This window comes from Melanerpes formicivorus, unplaced genomic scaffold (genome assembly GCF_026170545.1).
Source record: "Melanerpes formicivorus ecotype bairdi unplaced genomic scaffold, bMelFor1.0.p_v2 SCAF_83, whole genome shotgun sequence".
Taxonomy (NCBI): domain Eukaryota; kingdom Metazoa; phylum Chordata; class Aves; order Piciformes; family Picidae; genus Melanerpes; species Melanerpes formicivorus.
Window position 1 is genome coordinate 2,442,380 of NW_027142435.1, and position 19,539 is coordinate 2,461,918.

The 19,539-nt window shown below is 56.9% G+C and overlaps 1 protein-coding gene across 5 annotated transcripts in view; it reads right to left on the bottom strand.

The window, feature by feature from the left end:
• Positions 1 to 1,740: 1,740 nt before the first annotated feature.
• Positions 1,741 to 19,539, bottom strand: part of DPP9 (dipeptidyl peptidase 9) — a 30,834-nt gene continuing 13,035 nt past the window's right edge. For 3 of the 5 annotated variants that reach the window (XM_068165030.1, XM_068165026.1, XM_068165027.1), the window contains 17 exons: positions 18,693 to 18,866; positions 18,335 to 18,503; positions 17,554 to 17,667; positions 17,190 to 17,318; positions 16,046 to 16,107; positions 15,392 to 15,492; positions 13,369 to 13,546; positions 11,774 to 11,939; positions 11,235 to 11,314; positions 8,753 to 8,905; positions 7,821 to 7,956; positions 6,599 to 6,744; positions 6,153 to 6,299; positions 5,867 to 6,019; positions 4,779 to 4,921; positions 4,162 to 4,273; positions 1,741 to 3,252 (listed from right to left, as the gene is read on the bottom strand). In XM_068165030.1, coding sequence (XP_068021131.1) covers positions 3,160 to 3,252; positions 4,162 to 4,273; positions 4,779 to 4,921; positions 5,867 to 6,019; positions 6,153 to 6,299; positions 6,599 to 6,744; positions 7,821 to 7,956; positions 8,753 to 8,905; positions 11,235 to 11,314; positions 11,774 to 11,939; positions 13,369 to 13,546; positions 15,392 to 15,492; positions 16,046 to 16,107; positions 17,190 to 17,318; positions 17,554 to 17,667; positions 18,335 to 18,503; positions 18,693 to 18,866 — 2,256 coding nt within the window. In that variant the 3' untranslated portion in view covers positions 1,741 to 3,159. Of the gene's footprint in view, positions 3,253 to 4,161; positions 4,274 to 4,778; positions 4,922 to 5,866; positions 6,020 to 6,152; positions 6,300 to 6,598; positions 6,745 to 7,820; positions 7,957 to 8,752; positions 8,906 to 10,590; positions 10,655 to 11,234; positions 11,315 to 11,773; positions 11,940 to 13,368; positions 13,547 to 15,391; positions 15,493 to 16,045; positions 16,108 to 17,189; positions 17,319 to 17,553; positions 17,668 to 18,334; positions 18,504 to 18,692; positions 18,867 to 19,539 lie in introns of those variants that run through there. The other 2 variants (XM_068165029.1, XM_068165031.1) reach the window with 2 other exon arrangements.

The window sequence follows — 19,539 nt, forward strand, 5'->3', positions numbered from 1 at the left end:
TTCAGACAGCAAAACACTCCAAGCTCTGAGATGCTTTGCATTTAAAACAGAAGCCTCCAGCTCACACCCTGGGGGCATTTAGCAGTGGTTTCATTAATGCCTGACTCATATAGAACAGAAAACAGCAAGGTTGGGGCTTGTAAGCTTTGAGCTCCAGAGGGGACAGGCACGGGCAGGCCCAGCACCTGCAAGGAGCAGCTCCCCCTGCCCTGGGGGCTGGGCTGGAGCAGTGCCCCCCTTGCCCTGGGGGCCGGGGCAGAGCAGCTCCATTCCCCCTTGCCCTGGGGGCTGGGGCAGAGCAGCTCCATTCCCCCTTGCCCTGGGCACCGGGGCAGAGCAGCTCCATTCCCCTTGCCCTGGGGGCCGGGGCACAGCAGCTCCATTCCCCTTGCCCTGGGGGCCGGGGCACAGCAGCTCCATTCCCCTTGCCCTGGGGGCCGGGGCAGAGCAGCTCCATTCCCCTTGCCCTGGGGGCCGGGGCACAGCAGCTCCATTCCCCTTGCCCTGGGGGCCGGGGCACAGCAGCTCCATTCCCCTTGCCCTGGGGGCCGGGGCACAGCAGCTCCATTCCCCTTGCCCTAGGGGCCGGGGCAGAGCAGCTCCATCCCCCCTTGCCCTGGGGGCCGGGGCAGAGCAGCTCCATTCCCCTTGCCCTGGGGGCCGGGGCAGAGCAGCTCCATTCCCCCTTGCCCTAGGGGCCGGGGCAGAGCAGCTCCATTCCCCTTGCCCTGGGGGCCGGGGCACAGCAGCTCCATCCCCCCTTGCCCTAGGGGCCGGGGCAGAGCAGCTCCATTCCCCTTGCCCTAGGGGCCGGGGCAGAGCAGCTCCATTCCCCTTGCCCTGGGGGCCGGGGCAGAGCAGCTCCATCCCCCCTTGCCCTAGGGGCCGGGGCAGAGCAGCTCCATTCCCCTTGCCCTGGGGGCCGGGGCAGAGCAGCTCCATTCCCCTTGCCCTGGGGGCCGGGGCAGAGCAGCTCCATTCCCCTTGCCCTGGGGCAGAGCAGCTCCATTCCCCTTGCCCTGGGGGCCGGGGCACAGCAGCTCCATTCCCCCTGCCCTGGGGGCCGGGGCACAGCAGCTCCATTCCCCCTTGCCCTGGGGACTGGGGCAGAGCAGCTCCATTCCCCTTGCCCTGGGGTCTGGGGCAGAGCAGCTCCATTCCCCTTGCCCTGGGGACTGGGGCAGAGCAGCTCCATCCCCCCTTGCCCTGGGGGCCGGGGCACAGCAGCTCCATTCCCCTTGCCCTGGGGGCCGGGGCACAGCAGCTCCATTCCCCCTGCCCTGGGGGCCGGGGCACAGCAGCTCCATCCCCCCTGCCCTGGGGGCTGGGGCAGAGCAGCTCTGTGCCCCCCCCGGGGGCTGGGGCAGAGCAGCTCTGTGTCCCCCCCTGCAAGTCAGGGGTGCTGTGCAAGGCAGCAACCTGCAGGGCTGGCCCCCAGCAGCCCCAAGCAATCCAACTGGCTCAAGGTCAGGCAGCTCCCGGCTGGCAGAGCCAAAGAAACACAGAGCCCAGGATTCCCAACTCTCCACCCTGCCTCTCCAATCGCTTGGATCATGCTTTCCCCCCGAGGACCATCAGGGCCTTTAATATTCTCTCCACTGCTCGGCCCAGAAAGCGAACAGAGCTCTTTGCTTTCAGCACAGACAGGGCTTTGGCTCGGGGCAGCCAGCTGCTGCTGCTGCTGCTTCCTCCTCCTCCCTGCCTTCCCCACCAAGAGGCACAGGCAGCCAGAGGCTCTCCTCTCTCTCTTCCCCAATATTTTATTGAGTTGCTACATCTTACACTCATAATTATAAAAGAATAAGAATCCATAAAAATATTTTCTTTTCGTAATACGCACTTAAAATCCTCCGGGGGAGTCGGCGTGGTTCAGCTGGGGCAAGCTGGGGGCTGGGGGGCTTGCTGCCTGCTGCCTTGTCTTCTTGCCCCCAGGAGAACCCTTGGCTTGAGGAGGAGGGGGTGGGGGTTGTGTATATTTGCTCCCCTGAGGTGCAGGTTGCTCAATCCCCTCCCCTTAACCCCCACCCCCAACTCTCCTCCCCCCCAGAACTGCAGTTCCTGTTGAGCAGGTAAATAAAAACCAGCAGAGAGCATTTGCTGAGTAGATGGGCAGGGAGGGGGGGGGAACAGTCACTGACCCGCAGAGAACTGAAGCACAGCCAATTTTCAGTGCACATCTGAAAGCTCAGGGAGCTGGGGAAGGAGAAGGTGGGATGGGTTTGGGGGGGGAGGCAGCACAGAGGGTGGAGGGAGGGAGGATTTGCATAAATATCATCCACCTTGCCTTGCAAAAACCCCAACTGCTGCTGTGAGCTCTGGAGAGGTGACCTCTGCTTGTAGCCAGCTGCTTCAGGCCGCTGTGCTACCTTGTTGGCACAACTCTGCTGGTGAGCTGCCATGAGAGAAAGGTGGCAGAGGAGGCCCTGAGCGACCTTCAAGCCACTTCCCTCCATCTGCTCTGCAAGATTCAAACAAAAGCTCCCAAATAAAAAAAGAGCAAACCCCCCCCCCCCAAAAAAAAAGAAAAGCCTTTAGTGTTGCATGCTTCTGTGGAGCTCCCCTGGCACCCCAGGGCTCCACCTTGTCACAGCAGGGCCAGGACACAGCAGCGGCGCTCAGCTCCCTCCCCGGGGCTCACCAGTAGGTAGAGTTCTTCTCTTCCCTCCTGCTCCTGGCTTAAGGCAGCTGCTGAATCAGCTCTTCCATTTCCAGCACAGGCACTGAGTTCTTGCAGGTTGAGAGTGTGGGAACCGCAGAGGTGCAGTGGAAAGGGATGGGGGAAGGAGGGGGAAAAAGAGGACAGGGGAAGAGAGAGATGGACACAAACCTCAGCCTCGGGAGACAGACCACGGTCCATTGCTTCCCAGGATAAAGAGGGAGTAGCAGCAAAAAAAGCATTAACAGCCAGGCTGGAGGAGAGGAAAGGGGACGAGCAGCCGAGCAGGGGCAGACCTCCAGCTTGGGAAGTGAAAGAAGGTGGCACTGTCCAAAAGGGAAGGTGCCCCCCAGCCTCCCCCCGGCTCTGGCGGGGCACGCGCGCCCCCAGCCCGCGGGCGGGCAGCCGGCCGGGGCGGGCAGCCGGCCGGGCAGGGGCGGCGGGGCAGGGCAGGGCCGGGCCAGGCGAGCTGTCAGTGTCCAGTTTGCAGAGGCTCTGTGCTCTCAGAGGTATTCCTGTAGAAAGTGCAGCAGCGTGATCTCGTAGTGCTCCCCCGACTCGGGGCACCGAATACTGTGTCGCTCGTTGGGGTAGATCTGGGCAGGAAGCGGAGAGGTGGAGCAGTGAGCCAAGAGCTGCTCCTGCAGCACCGGCAACCCCCTGACAAACCATGGCATGGCTTGGGAGGGATCTGAAAGATCATCCAGCTCCAACCCCCCTGCATGGGCAGGGACACCTCCCACCAGCCCAGGTTCCAACCTGGCCTTGAACACCTCCAGGGGGAGGACCTCCCTGGGCAGCCTGTGCCAGTGCCTCCCCACCCTCACTGGAAGCAATTGCTTCCTGATCTCCAGCCTAAATCTCCCCTCCTCAAGCTTCAATCCATTCCCTCTTGTCCTCATAGAAAGTTCCTTCCCAGCTTTCTTGTAGGTCCCTTTCAGGTACTGGAATACCAGGAATTTCTTCCTCCTCTCCAATCTCCACCTCCCCTCTACCAGCTCTGAGCCACTGTCCCTCATCCTGTCACTCCCAGCCCTTGTCAAACATCCCTCCCCAGCTCTCCTGTAGCCCCCCTCAAGTACTGGAAGGCAGCTCTAAGGTCTCCCTGGCAGCCCTTTTCCCTCAAGCCAGTCTCCATCGGCACAAAGAGGTGCCAGGGAATGCCAGGAGCAGCAGCTCCCTCCCTCCCTCCCCACTGCTGCTGCCACCAGCCAAGAGAGACAGAGCAGCAGTTCAGCCAGAAGGAAAGTTCCAGGCCTGAGGGCAGGAGCCCTGTTTGCAAAATGCTTTCAGACAGAGGCCACAGCTGCCAGCAGTGGAACAGCCACAGTGCCACCTCCCGGCCTCATCCCAGGCATTTCCTGGCATCTACCTCCAGCAAGACGTGCCAGCAGCTGCCTGCCTGCCTCCACCTTCTCCCACCCCCACAACATACAGCAGAAAACTTTCCCCACCCCCCTCTCCAAATGCGAAAGCCCTTCCCACCTCACTCTTCGTCCTCCTACCTGCAGCTGGTAAGGCTTTCCAGCCCGGATGAGCTGTGATACCAGGAAGTTGGTGTGGAAAAAGTGCACGTTTTCATCCAGAAAGCCATGGAGGATCAGCAAACGGTTTGGCCTGGAGGTGGGGAGGGAAAGAAAGGTGAGAGAGAAGGATGAGAAACCACCTGAGCAGCTCTGCAGCAGGTCTGCTGCCAGGCAGCAAGTCAAAGCTGAGTGATGGACAGACAGCCCTGTGGCCACAGACATGGTCCTCAACCCTTCCCTGGCCCAGGGGCTGGGGGTACAAAGTGGTAAACCACTGGAACAGGCTGCCCAGGGATGTGGTTGAGGCCCTGGCCCTAGAGACAGTCAAGATCAGACTTGCAGGCCCTGGGCAGCCTGCTCTGGTTGGAGGTGACCCTGCTGCCTGCAGGGGGGTTGGACAAGATGCCCTTGGAGGGTCCCTTCCAACCCAGTGCACTCTGTGATGCTGCAGACCAGTGCCACCGGTCAAACCCATCTGGACTCCAACCCATCCCGGTCCAACCCGCTGGGATTCAGCAGGGGTGCATCTGGGGGCACCACAGAGGAGCCAGGAGGGGGCTGTGAGCTGCTGACCCAGCCAAGGCTGCGGCACTCACTCGTTGGGGAGCTTCTCCACGTGCAGTGCCACGGAGCCAGCCTCATAGCCTTGCTGGTTGTTCTCGGGGACGTCCATGTACCGCTCGGTGTAGCCGGTGTCGTAGGCCATCCACACTGTCACTGGAGCTCCTGCTATAGCAATCTGCCAACACACACACCCTCACTTGCACCTCAGCAGCTCCCTCCTCTCTTCAAGGGGCAGGAACCATAGAATCATCAGGGTTGGAAGGGACCTCAAGGCTCAGCCAGCTCCAAGCCCCCTGCCATGGCCAGGGACACCTCACACCACAGCAGGTTGCTCACAGCCACCTCCAGCCTGGCTGCAAACACCTCCAGGCAGGAGGCTTCCACCACCTCCCTGGGCAAACTGTGCCAGGCTCTCACCACCCTCATGGGGAAGAATTTCCTCCTAACAATCCAGCCTGGAGAAGAGAAGGCTGAGGGGAAACCTCATTGCTTTCTACAGCTCCCTGAGGGGAGGCTGGAGACAGATGGGGTTGGTCTCTTCTCTCTAGTAACAAGAGAGAGGACAAGAGGAAACAGTCCCAGGTTGCCCCAGGAGAGGTTTAGGCTGGACATGAGGAGTTTCTTCCCCAAGAAGGTTGTCTAAGCCCTGAAACAGGCTGCCCAGGTGGAGCCCCCATCCCTGGAGGGATTTACAAGCCATGCAGATGTGGTGCTGAGGGCCATGGTTTAGCACCAGCCTCGGTGGGGCTGGGTTAATGGCTGGGCTCAGGGACCTTAAAGGTCTTTTCCAGCATGAATGATTCTATGACTCCATACCAGCACTACAGGCTTCCTCTTTTCAAGGACATGTGGAATTATCCAGAAACTCTGCTGAGGACTTGAGAAAGGGATTAGGCTCAGTCCTCCACTGAGCCCCTGGGGCAACAACTCCATCCTCATTCATCCTCACCCAGGTACAATCTGGGAGCCCAACCCAGAGCCTCACCAGCCGCTGCAGGCAGGGCCGAGAGCTTTTCCCCCCAAGCATCACAAACATCAAGCTGAAAACAAAACCCCAGAGCAGCCAACCAAAGCTGAGAGAACCAAGTGTCCTGAGGTGCAGCTCCATGGCCAGACTCACCTTGAAGACGTTGGGCTTGCAGATGAGGCCCATGAGGGAGAGGAACCCCCCGTAGGACCAGCCGTGGATGGCTACCCGACTCAAGTCGATGAACCCGTATTTTTCTGCTACATAATGTAAACCTTCCACCTGGTCCTCTATCTCCACCTGACCCTGGAAAGGCAACAGGGAAGCTCAGGTTAGCAGCTCTCTAAATCTAGAGGCAGAAAAAAAGAGCAGCACTCAAGAGAGGAGAGAACACAGAGCCTTAGACACCAGAGCTTCCTCAGCCAAAGGAGCAGGTTACCATCTGGTTCTTCAGGGCCCCTTCGAATTTGAGGCCTCTCTGGCAGGATCCCCTTCCATCAATCACCACCACAGCATAGCCCAGGGATGCCAAGGTGTTCAGCCTCAAGTACTTGATTCCCTTGAAGGAGTTGTTCACCAGCTGCACCTGCAGGAGGAGGGAAGAAAGGTATCAGAGCTGAGCAGCTGCCTTCTGATACCTTCTGCTGCTTGTCCTACTGTGAAGCATCTTCAGCTGGACAGCAGCCACTAATGGAGCTATCAGAGCCAGGCAGATCAGACTAAATGCTGCAAAAATCATCTGAGGTTTGAAGCAGAGGTCAGAGCAGAGGTTCAGAGCTTGCTGCTACCCAAGTGTGAGTCCTGCTGCGTGACCAAGCCAGCCAGAGCTCTGCCCTGGGCAGCAGTCCCACACCTGGCAGCAGCCAGTTTCATCTGGGTTGTTACCTGAGGGCCTCCATACACAAAGAGCACCGTGGGATGCTTCTTCCCAGGCTGGACATCATGAGGTTTGTAGACCATGCCATAGAGCTCCACGTCTGACTGAGTGTGGAAGTGGAAGATCTCAGGTGGGACATAATCCGGGGGACAACCTGCAGGAGGAGGAGCAGACAGACCCTGGAGTGCAGCCTGCAGGAGGAGGAGCAGGCAGACCCTGGAGTGCAGCCTGCAGGAGGGAGGTGCAGGCAGACCCTGGCAGTGCAGGAGGGAGGTGCAGGCAGACCCTGGCAGTGCAGGAGGGAGGTGCAGGCAGACCCTGGCAGTGCAGGAGGGAGGTGCAGGCAGACCCTGGCAGTGCAGGAGGGAGGTGCAGGCAGACCCTGGCAGTGCAGGAGGGAGGTGCAGGCAGACCCTGGCAGTGCAGGAGGGAGGTGCAGGCAGACCCTGGCAGTGCAGGAGGGAGGTGCAGGCAGACCCTGGCAGTGCAGGAGGGAGGTGCAGGCAGACCCTGGCAGTGCAGCCTGCAGGAGGGAGGTGCAGGCAGACCCTGGCAGTGCAGCCTCTGCTTCCTACCCCACCTCAATGAGCTCATCCTGGTCAAACCTGACCTTAGGCTGGGCTCCTCCCATGCCAACCACACCAATCTGAAAGCATTCAGCCTCTGCCTGCCTGCACAGGGCAATGTACAATGCATGGAGTGAAGAGCTCAACCTGGGCTAGTGGGAGGTGTCCCTGCCCATGGCAGGGGGTTGGTTCAAGGTCCCTTCCAACCCAAAGCAATCTATGGATCATCAGCTGGGTGTTAGATGAGGCACTCTGGGCCCCAACAGCAAGATGTGGAAGGTTCAGGACAGGGATGGGGTCAGCAAATGTGCAGGAAGGGTTCAGCTGCTGCTGTGAGCTGTATCTAAAGCTCTAAAGGAAGCAGCCACTGCACCCCAGATTCTGGTCCCTTCCCTCTTCAGAGAAATCAAGAAACACCTCAAGCCACAGCCCTGTAAAGCTGCCCCCTGGAGCAGTGCTTGCTCTCCAGACATGACACAGTGACACCCTGAAGGCCCAGAGGCCATCTCCTGGATGAGCCTCCCACTGGAGGTCCCTCCCCTGCCACACAACACAACCGTTCTCCCTTGGAAGGGAGTGACTCAGGCCACTTCCCTCTCCACCAGCACGGTGGGAAGGCATCCAGAGAGGGAAGCAAGCATTGCCAAGGGGCTCCAGGACTTACTGGCTGCCTCCATCATGCTGGCCCAGAACCTGGGCTGCTTGTGGAGAGGGTCATCGTCAGAGCCGCTGAGCTTGTAGACATGCACACAAGGTGGAGTGCTGACACTGCTGTAGTGGCTGATGAACATGTCAAAGTTCTGCAGGGGGCAAGAGAGCAGAGTCAGGAGGACCAGGCCTGACCCCCAATCCCACATCTGATCTCCCCTGTGCACTTCTCAGCTCCCTCATCACAGAATCACAGAAGTGTCAGGGCTGGAAGGGACCTCAAGGCTCAGCCAGCTCCAAGCCCCCTGCCCTGGGCAGGGACACCTCACACCACAGCAGGCTGCTCACAGCCACATCCAGCCTGGCTGCAAACACCTCCAGGGATGAGGCTTCCACCACCTCCCTGGGCAACCTGTGCCAGTCTCTCACCACCCTCATAGGGAAGAATTTCCTGCTAACAATCCAGCCTGGAGAAGAGAAGGCTGAGGAGAAACCTCATTGCTTTCTACAGCTCTCACCACCCTCATGGGGAAGAACTCCTTCCTCACATCCAATCTGAATCTCCCCACTCCTAGTTTTGCTCCATCCCCCCAGTCCTATCCCTCCCTGACACCCTCAGAAGTCCCTCCCCAGCTTTCTTGGAGCCCCCTGCAGATACTGGAAGGCCACAAAATGGTCTCCTCTGATCCTTCTCCTCTCCAGGCTGCACAGCCCCAACTCCCTCAGTCTGTGCTCACAGCAGAGCAGCTCCAGCCCTCTGCTCCTCCTCGTGGCCCTGCTCTGGACACCTTCCAGCCCCTCCAGACCCTTCCAGTGCTGGGGGCCCCAAACGACTGAGACAAAAGAAGCCCTCAGGACTCATCCCTGGCCACGATTCATTGCCACTCCCAGTCTGGATCTCTGTCAGCTGGGCAGAGGAGGGCATCCTGTGGCCAAGAACCAACCAACCTGGCTCATGGAGCAGCTGTGGGAGAAGCCTGGGGTGGTGAGGCGCACGATTTCGCCGGGAGCCTCATAGCTCACCACGTAGAGGTGGTGCTCCAGGGGGGTGTCCTTGGTGCCTTGGAAATACACCAGCTTGGTGGCCTCATTGACCCAGATCTGTGAGGAGAAGAGAGGGCTGAGAAACAGGAGGAGGACAACTGCTGCTCTTCTGCCACTTCAGTCTGTCCCCAGGCAGAGGCAGCTTTAAGCACCAACAGCCCACAACAGACTGGGAGGTACCTCTGGGGACCACTGCTAATGGGAGAGGCCAGAGAACACACACACAGCAGGGACAGGGAACTGCACATGGCCCAGGAGCTCATGAGAGGTGGCCACTGAGAGACTCAAAGGATCTGCTAAATGAGCATTAGAAGCTGGGCTCTCAGGTGAAGCTAGGAAGATTCTGTGCTTAAATGTGGCCCCTTCATGGAGAGGCTGTAAGGGTGAAGCTGTTCATAGATTCAGCTCAAGGGAGACAGGGAACTGCTGGGGAGGGTCCAGCAGAGGCTGCAGAGCTGCTGAGGGGCCTGGAGCAGCTCTGGGAGGAGCAAAGGCTGAGAGCCCTGGGGCTGAGAGCCTGCAGAAGAGCAGCCCCAGAGGGGAGCTGAGCAATGCTCAGCAAGAGCTAAAGGAGCTGTGGGGGGCAAGAGGCTGGGGCCAGGCTCTGCTCAGTGGTGCCCAGGGACAGCACAAGGGGTAGTGGGCACAAAGTGGAGCCCAGGAGGCTCCATCTGAATAGGAGGAGAAACTCCTTTGGTGTGAGGCTGCTGGAGGCCTGCAGCAGGCTGCCCAGAGAGGTTGTGGAGTCTCCTTCTCTGCAGAGCTTCCAACCCCCCCTGGACACTGTGCTGCTGGGCAGGCTGCTGGGCAGGCTGCTGGGCAGGCTGCTGGGCAGGCTGCTGGGCAGGCTGCTGGGCAGGCTGCTGGGCAGGCTGCTGGGCAGGCTGCTGGGCAGGCTGCTGGGCAGGCTGCTGGGCAGGCTGCTGGGCAGGCTGCTGGGGGTGCCCTGCTGGGCAGGCTGCTGGGGGTGCCCTGCTGGGCAGGCTGCTGGGGGTGCCCTGCTGGGCAGGCTGCTGGGGGTGCCCTGCTGGGCAGGCTGCTGGGGGTGCCCTGCTGGGCAGGCTGCTGGGGGTGCCCTGCTGGGCAGGCTGCTGGGGGTGCCCTGCTGGGCAGGCTGCTGGGGGTGGGTGATGTCCAGAGGTCCCTTTCCAACCCTCACTGTGCTGAATTTTGGGGATTCTCTATTCTTTCCAGCAACCCTGAGAACAACCTCACCTGTGCAAGGCTCAGCCTGAGAGCTCTAACAGCACCCAAGCCACCCCACAATGGACTTGTCCTGCCCAGATAAGGCTGCTCCCAAACCCCACCTGGGCCAACCAGGGCTAGGAGCCTACAGCTTTTGAACACTGCATTGATCCAGCAACAGGAACTGAACTGTTTTCCACCTTCCACTCTCCAGATGCTATTTCTGGCTAAGCCACAGTTTGAGGACCAATGTGGACAGCACAGGGAACAAGAAAGGGACAAAAGAAAATCCAACTCAATTGGGCAGAGAAACCAGGCAGAGCCCTGTGGAGCACCAAATGCATCACAGTAATTGCTGCTAACACAATTTTAGCCACAACACATGCAGGGAAGAGCTGGGGCCAAAATCAACAGCCTGTACAGTGAGAACCCACATGGGGAGGGGACAGCAGGTTAACTGCAGGCTGAGGCAAAGCAACAGTGCCCAAAATGTGTGGAGCTGCAGGGCCCTTTAGCAAGTGAGAAGTGAAAAACTCAGATTAATTGGAAGTGAGCACACAAGGTCTTTATTTTGACAGGAGTCAGCTGGGAGCATTAAAAGATCAGACTCAGAGTTAATTCCTGGAGAGGGGAAAAAAAAAAAAGCAAGCAATGGAAGTGGGCTTCTCCAGGCTTCAAAAAGTTCCTCTCTGGCTCTTTTGCAGCCAATAAGATTCAGCTTCTCCACATCCTGAATTGCTCTGGAATCCCTAATGCCTTCCTCCCAAAGGCTCCTCTGGAGGGGATCAGCTGGAGGCCAAGAGTTCACCCAAAGCCCTGGGACCTGCCCCCAGCTCACAACTGCTCACTGGGGTTAAAATGCTGCAGCAATCCTGAGCCTCTCCCCACACCAGCTCTTTGCTGGCTCCTGGAGCTCAGCCTTCTGTGTCCTTTATTTCTTTATTTCTTTTTGGTTTATGGGTCTGCCTTGCTCTGGGGATTTAGCTAAGGAGCAATCTGCAGCCTGATTAAAAAGGCAATCAGTTCAGTGTGCAGCAGGCTACAGCACTTCTGGGGAAAACAGAGGCAGCAATAAAAAGAGAAACAAAATGAAGCTTAAGTGGTTCTAGCAGGTCCCAGGCGTAGCAGGGGGCGTGGGCCAGGAGTGTGGGCAGACAAAGCACAGCCCCAGCCCTGCCAGCGGAGGAAAACAACAACCTACCTTCGATCCGTGCCTGGCCAGCACCTCCCACTCCCCACCAGTCAAGGCAATCTCCTCTTTAATAGGGCACTTGAAGTCATCTGGAGAAAACAACAGGAGAATCAATCACTGCCCTCCCCCCAGAGGCAGCACCAGCAAACCAGAGAACCACAGACTGGGTTGGGTTGGAAGGGACCTTCAAGAGCACCCAGTTCCAACCCCCTTGCCATGGGCAGGGACACCTCCCACCAGCCCAGCTTGCTCAAGGTCCCATCCAACCTGGCCTGCAACACTTCCAGGCTTGGAGACTCCACACAGCTTCCCTGGGCAACCTGTTCCAGTGCCCCACCACCCACCTGGGGAAGGATGTCTTCCTGAAGTCTCATCTAAATCCAGCTTCTGCCAGTTGGAAGCCATCACCCCTTTGTAGCAAGTCCCTCTCCTAGGGCCCCCTTCACATCCAGGAAGCCTGCTCTAAGGTCTCCTCAAAGTCTTCTCTTCTGCAGGAGAAGGGAACTCCTCCTCCAGAGAGGGAAAGGGCAGCAAAGCACAGCTCTTACCCTCAGTGTGGACATATGGCTGCACCCAGTTGTGGCTGCCTGGCTTCAGGACTGCTGTGACTCTGTAGAGGTGACAGAAGCCTGTTTTGCACTCGTTGGCTCGGATAAAGCAGAGCTCTTCCTCCTCCCCCTCCGGTTGGATGAAAGGATAGAAGATGTCATGAACCTGGCACAGAAGGCAAAGGACCCATGAGTGGTGAGTGCTGAGACAGTGCAGACCCCAGGGAGCCAGTGCTGGGCTTTCAAAGAGAGAATGGGGAAAAGCCAGCCCACAGCTTCCCACTCCCACACAGCCTCTGGGCTCACAGAGCACCAAGGGGCTCTGAGCTTCCCACAGCCAGCACCAAGAGCAGCCCTGCCTCTGAGAGGGACATCTCAGCCATGAGAGCATCACCAGGTGGCTGCTATCCAGCACCTTAGGAGTGCCATGGTGGCAGCTCCAGGCTCCTTTCTCACTTCTTAGAGGCTGGACTTTATTCCCTGTCCTCTCTCTGTCTTTTACCCCCGAAAAAAAGTACACCAGGTCCCAGGGGTTAAGGCTGCTCACACTTCAAGAAGCCATTTGAGCTTGCAGGAGAGCACTCCCAAACAAATGGCAGTGTCACATCCAACATGCCTGTGCTCCCCAGGAATGTCAGCAAGAATTAAGTGAACAATTCCAACTGCAAGGAGATGGCAGGAAAACAAAATCACTGCACTGTCAGGGCTGGAAGGGACCTCAAGGCTCAGCCAGTTCCAACCCCCTGCCATGGGCAGGGACACCTCACACCACAGCAGGTTGCTCACAGCCACATCCAGCCTGGCTGCAAACACCTCCAGGCAGGAGGCTTCCACCACCTCCCTGGGCAACCTGTGCCAGGCTCTCACCACCCTCCTGGGGAACAACTTCTTCCTCACAGCCAATCTGAATCTCCCCACTCCTAGTTTTGCTCCATCCCCCCCAGTCCTATCCCTCCCTGACACTCTCAGAAGTCCCTCCCCAGCTTTCTTGTAGCTCCCTGCAGATACTGGAAGGCCACAAGAAGGTCTCCTCTGATCCTTCTCTTCTCCAGACTGAACAGCCCCAACTCTCTGAGTCTGTCTCCATAGCAGAGGCCACCACACTGTCACTGGAGCTCCTGCTACAGCAGTCTGCCAACACACACCCCCTCACTTGCACCTCAACAGCTCCCTCTTCTCTTCAAGGGGCAGGAATCATAGAATCATCAGGGTTGGAAGGGACCTCAAGGCTCAGCCAGTTCCAAGCCCCCTGCCATGGGCAGGGACACCTCACACTAGTGCTCAGAGCCACATCCAGCCTGGCTGCAAACACCTCCAGGGATAAAGCTTCCACCACCTCTCTGAGCAAGCTGTGCCAGTCTCTCACCACCCTCATGAGGAGGAAACCCTTATCCCTTCCAGTGCTGAGTGCATGGAAGTGAAATCCCTCCCATGGATTAAACAACCCTCCCTGAAGCAACACCGACTCTGGCACCGCTGAACAAACAGCAAAGCAATCTGCTGGAGCACGGCCTGAGCCAGGCACAGCCAACAGCAAGCTGGTGGTGGAGGAGGAGGAGGAAGGAGGAAGGGCCCCCAGCCCCTGAGGCCCTTACATTTATCCACACATCAGTGGTTTCTTCATAGATGACAAATGGCTGGACGTTTTCTGGCACGGCTTTGGCAAGTTCAGCGCGCTGCTCCTCGCTCTCGGGGACCGGGATGAAGAGCGCTGGGGGCAGGAGGATGAGCTGCAGTCGCTGCTGAGGTCTGTCTAGGAACATAGCCCAGGCACTGGGGAGAGAGGGTGGGAGGGGAATGTCAGCACCACAGAAGAGGTGTCCCTCCCTACCCCTCAGAGCATGCAAGCCTTTGGTGTTTTGGGGTGGTTTTTCTCCTCTCTCCCCCCCTCCCCCTCCAGCCTTCACTGGCAGACAGGACTGAGGCATCTGAATGCAGAGCTCTTCTCCTCATTGCTGCTCTCTAATCTGCTGGAAGCTGTGCCAGCAAGCAGGGATTGCCAGACATCTCTGGGATTTCACCAGGGTATTGCTCAGACAAGATGTCTGACAGCTTTGCCAGTGTCTATTCCAAGGGAGCACTGTTAGCAGAACCCTGTCTCCTGCACATCACTCTTCCTTGGGCAGCCTCTCCAGCAGGCAGCACCATTTGTTTCCCAGCAAGCTCCTAACAAGCTGGAGTGATCCCTCTGACAGGGATGCCATTTGTGGCTTCCTCATCACAGGCTGGGTTGGGTTGGAAGGGACCTTCAAGATCACCCAGTGACAAAGCCCTGTCTGAGGGCTGGGTGTCAGGGAGGAGGGGACAGCCTCTGCTCACCTGCTGCCTGTGACAGGACAAGGGGCAGTGGATGGAAACTCCAGCACAGGAGGTTCCACCTCAACATGAGGAAGAACTTCTTCACTGTAAGGGTCACAGAGCACTGGAGCAGGCTGCCCAGAGAGGTTGTGGAGTCTCCTTCTCTGGCTATGTTCTTGTGTGACCTAGATTCTAGGTCCTGCTCTGACAGATCTCCAGAGGTCCCTTCCAACCCCTAACATCCTGTGAAGCCCCTGCCATGGGCAGGGACACCTCCTGCTGGACCAGGCTGCTCTAGCAGGGAAAAGCACAGACCAAAGACAAGTGCTGAGTGAAGAAGCCACTTCAGGCTCAGCCTTGCTCCTCTCCAAGGAGAGTCATTTGAAGCAGTGCTGCACTGCAGGTCTCTCAACATGACAGATGGCAAAGGCACCACAGCATAGTGAGGCTACCCCAAGGCCTGGAAGTGCAGCAAGGGAAGCCTCATCATTAAGGCAGAGTTTGCAAAGAGCTAGGCTCTGCTCAGCACCTCAGTGCCTGTGGATTTCAGGGACTGATGTATTCAGCACATTTAGATAAGCTGTGGTGCAGAACAGCAGCAGCAGCACCAGTGGGGATTATCTTCCATAAAGCTGTATGAATTTAGTTTCCAGAGCAGAAAGTTAATGATGAGTTACAGAATGCAGTCCTCAAAAAGAGAGCTAAGTCACTCTGACTCCATCTGCATGGAAGGTGGTTCATAGTCAAGCAAGCTTCTGAGGGGCCACAAGAGGACAAACCAAGGAGGACAAACCAAGAGCTTTAACATCTGAAATCAGTCAGATGGGTGTGGGGTCTGGAAGTCCTCAGGCAAGGCCAGCATGAGCCTGTGGCTGGCACATGCAGCAAGTGAGCTGTGGGAGCAGCCAGGTCTCAGAGCAATCTTTCCCCTTCTCCACAAACTGCTCCCTTCCCCCTGACACATTTAGCATCGATCACAGGCTGGATGATAAAACTCCTCCCAGCACATCCTCCTTTTCAGCAGGAAGCTGTGGGGCTTGTGTTAAACTTTCTCAACTCCCAAAAAACTCCCAATGTCATCTCAACTTGGTGGCTGAGAACTAGACCCCCCCCCAGCTGGGCACTCTGGCCTCCATCTGATCAATTCCTGCTTGTAGGGCGTCGTAACACTGAGGAAGTCAAATCCTCGTGTGCCCCTTTTCTTTTGTGGCACTCACAGCTTTCAAAGCAGGTTGTGACTACAAAAGCAAAGCATGCTGAGGGCCTGCAGTGGCCAGGAAAGCTCTGGGGAGCCTTAGTTTGGAAGCAAAGCTTAGTTACTATTTGCCATCTCGGGTCCATCCGGCACGGGCGATGTACTCCACGGTGGGAAACAAGGCAGCAAAAGGTTGCACCAGCTCCTTGTCCTGGGCACACAGGATCTGCAGCAAAAAGGTCCAACAGCAAGTCAGACTGCAGCTACATCTCCCCCCTCCTCCCAGGGGAGCTCAGTGAAACAGGAGAATAAGGAAGTTTGACTCCTGGCATCAAGAGGCAGGCCAGGAGAAGCAAATCTGCCTACAAATGGCAGGGAGGGAGGGAGGAAAAAAAGCCAAAAGCAAGCTCCAAAGCAAAATGATTTTGGCATTCAGCCACCACACAGGATACAGCCAGGGACTGATGCCCAGGATTAGATTGAGCTTCAGCCCTCCTGCTCTACTACTGAGCATGGAGTACCAGCCTAACCCAACCTCTCCCTCCCTGCTCCCAGCTGCCTGCCCACCAGAACAATACTTCTCAGCACTTGGAAGTGTTTCTGTTTCTTGGACAAACACATCACAGACCCAGCTGCTGGAAACAAAGGCTGACACTCTCTAGGAATTCCTACTGGAACACCATTCAGGAATTCTTAGTGGCCTTGTCTTAATTCTAAGGAGCTCCAGCAGCAGTGAGCCCTCCCTCTGCAATACCCCATTGTGAGTTGGCAGCACTTACCTTCCCCTTGCTGTCTGTCTTAAATTCTGCCAGCTTCAATGTAATCTTGGGGTTTTTGCTGCCTGTGGGAGGGAAAATACAGCAAAATAACTTCAACACCATGGTTATGCACAGCCTCAGGTACTGCAGCCAGTTCTGGTGTCCCCAGCAGGACACAGAGCTGCTGGAGCAAGTTCAGGATACCACAAAGATGATCCAAGGGCTGGAGCAGCTCTGCTATGAGGACAGGCTGAGGAGCTGGGGGTGTGCAGCCTGGAGAGGAGATGATTTGGGGGGGGACCTTAAAGCTGCCTTCCAATAGCTGAAGGGATCCTACAGGAAGGCTGCAGAGAGACTTTTCCTGAGGGTGTCTAGAGACAGGAGAAAGGGGAATGGTTTGAAGCTGAGGGAGACCAGGGTTAGACTGGAGCTTAGGAAGTTCTTCAGTCTGAGGGTGGTGAGACTCTGGAACAGGCTGCCCAGGGAGGCTGTGGATGGAACACCCTGGAGGTGCTCAAGCCCAGGTTGGATGAGGCCCTGAGCAGCTGAGTCTAGTTGAGAGGTGTCCCGGCCCACGGTGGGGGATGATCTGATCCCTAAGGTCCCTTCCAACCTAAGCCATTCTCTAATGATTCTATGATTCCAGAGGAGAACTGACTCTGCTCCTGCTAAAATGGCTCTGTGTGAATGTACAAACATCAAACTGCTGTGAGCAAACACCACTGTGATCACAAGAGCTGCACTGGGCACGGCTGAAGTTTGCTTCTGCCTTGCACAGTTGGCTCGGTGTGCTCTCAGGAGGGAGAGGAAAGCTGGTATTCAAAATGCATTCCACCAGACACATTCCATCTTCTCAGCAATCCTTTCATTGAAGCTGAATTTTAAACCTCATTCCTTTCTTTGGGGCTCAGAGACTCAATTAGGTCTCAACATTGACAACCAGCTCCTAACTGCGGTGCCGAGGGCCATGGCTCAGCAGCGGCCTTGGCAGCGTTAGAGAATGCTTGGGCTGGAGGATCTTCAAGGTCTTTAGCAACCAAAAATGATGCTGGAGTTCTATGATTCTACACCCCACTGAGTACCCAGATTCATCCAAGAGTTCAGAGCACAAATCCCACAGCAGGAGCCAAGAGCAGCATTAGCAGCCCTGTGGTATTTCGCTTACCTGTCCTGGGGTATCGGTAGGAGTCTGTTTTTCTCTCCTCCAAGGCAGGTGAAGGAACATGAATTATCTCCACCTCTGACTCATCCACTTCCTCATACAAGATCCTCAGTGTTTTTAAATCCTCTGCACCTAGGACACACAGCAAGCACCTCTGCTGCAGTCTGTTGCCAGCTGCTCCTGACTTGCCCTGAGCACTGCGGCAGCACCACCTGCAAATACTCCCCAGAGCTCAAGCCCAATCCCTCAGAGGCTTGTTCCTCCAGGTGAGCTCCCCAGGAACAGACCAAACCCCCAGACCCTTGCTCTAAAATACCATTCACAGCAGGGGCAGCAGCAGAATTTGCTAAGCAGAACACTGACTGACCTTCTGTGGAAGCTGTGGGACACCACCAGTAGCCTGTGAAGCGATCAAACTCCTCCTGAATGACAAAAGTGGCTACCCCAGCAGACTTGGGGTCATCAAGGACATTGGATAAGCCTGGAGAGGAACAAAGGAGACTGCATTTAAATCTCCTGGCAAAAAAAAACAGCTGGTCCAAAGGAAGAATGCACTTGGAAGAGCTGGGTCCAGTTTTGGGGTCCTCACAACAAGAAAGACATCGAGGGGCTGCAGCAGGTCCAGAGAAGGGCAACAAAGCTGGGGAAGGGTCTGGAGAACAGGGCTGGGGAGGAGCAGCTGAGGGAGCTGGGGGTGTTCAGCCTGGAGAGGAGGAGGCTGAGGGGAGACCTCATTGCTCTCTGCAGCTCCCTGAAGGGATGTTGGAAGCAGGTGGGGGTTGGTCTCTGCTCCCAAGGAACAAGTGACAGGACAAGAGGAAACAACACCAGGGGAGGTTTAGGTTGGACATTAGAAGAAACTTCTTCACTGAAAGGGTTCTCAACCCCTGGCACAGGCTGCCCAGGGAGGTGGCTGAATCCCCATCCCTGCAGGTGTTCAGAAGCCACAGAGATGTGGTGCTGAGGGCCACAGCTTAGCACCAGCCCTGGCAGAGTTAGAGAATGGTTGGACTGGATGAGCTTAAAGATCTTTTCCAACCAAACTTATTCTGTGACATGGAGCAGTGTGGTGGGACTAAATCATGAAGACATGAGCCCTTCCAGCCCACATCTGGCAGAAGGGGCTTGCTTTTGCCCCCAGCAGTTACCTTTATGGCAGTAAGTCATTCGCTTCTCCTCCCCTGTCTCAATGTTGGCTACCCAGAGGTCATTGTTATTGATGAATGAGAAGAAGGCAGGGTCAGCTGGGCAGATCTTGGGATCCATCCTTGGCCCTGTGCACTGAGTTTTGATCTCCAGAGGCTTCATTGGAGACACCTACACAGCAACAAAACACACAAACAGCTCTGTACTGAAAAGGTCTCAGCCACAGAGAGAGCAGAGCCCTGGGAACAAGAGCCAACATTGCCCCTGTGGCACGAGAGGGATGACCACAACCAGCCGACTGTGGAGCCATCCCCAGCCCAAACCATTGAGTGACACTGGTAAGCTCACTGGCAGACTCACCATGAATCCATTCTTGCCCCCATCTCGACAATGAAAGAGGCTGTTGCTGGCCTGGAAGAGGAAGAGGCCACTCTCACTGTGGAAGTCGTAAGATGTGATCCCAAAGACCCCGAGCCTCTTGCGTTCCCTCAGGAGCTCCTCCTCTCTAGAGTACATCCCATGGTGAGGGGTTGCCTAGGGTGGAAGCAAAAGAAAACCTGAAAGGATCTGCAAGGAGAGAAGTTTCAACACAGAACTCAGGAATGCTCCATGACTGGCAGCAGCAGGTCTGTGAAGGCCCCAGATCCAAAGCCAGGCAGCAGCCTCACCACACAGGGCCATAAGCTGTGTGCCTCAAGGGCTTCAGGGGCTGAAGGAGGCCTACAAAGAAGGCTGCAGAGGGACTGTTTCCAGTGACAGGATGAGGGGCAAGGCTTTGAAATTAGAGGACCTTAGGAACAAGTTCTGCTCCATGATTGTGATGGAGCACTGGGTGCTCAGGGAGGTAGTTGAGGCCTCATCCCTAGAGACATTCAAGGTGAGGCTCAACAGGGCTCTGGGCAGCCTGATCTAGTTGGGGATGTCCCTGCTGACTGCAGAGGGAGTTGGACTGGATGAGCTTTGGAGGTCCCTTCCAACTCAGACCATTCTGTGATTCTACAACCACTGCAGTCCAGCCTCCAGGTGTGCTCCAGGGGAACCAGACCAACCACATGCCCCCAGGTCTCCTCTGCACCAGGGGGAGGAACTGCCAACCTGTCACTGCTGCAGTTGGCACTTCAGCAGGCACTGAGGACAGCTGCACTTGCTCTGCTTATGCAAATCAGATGTAACCAATTAACTTAATGACTTCATCTACAGCCTTCAC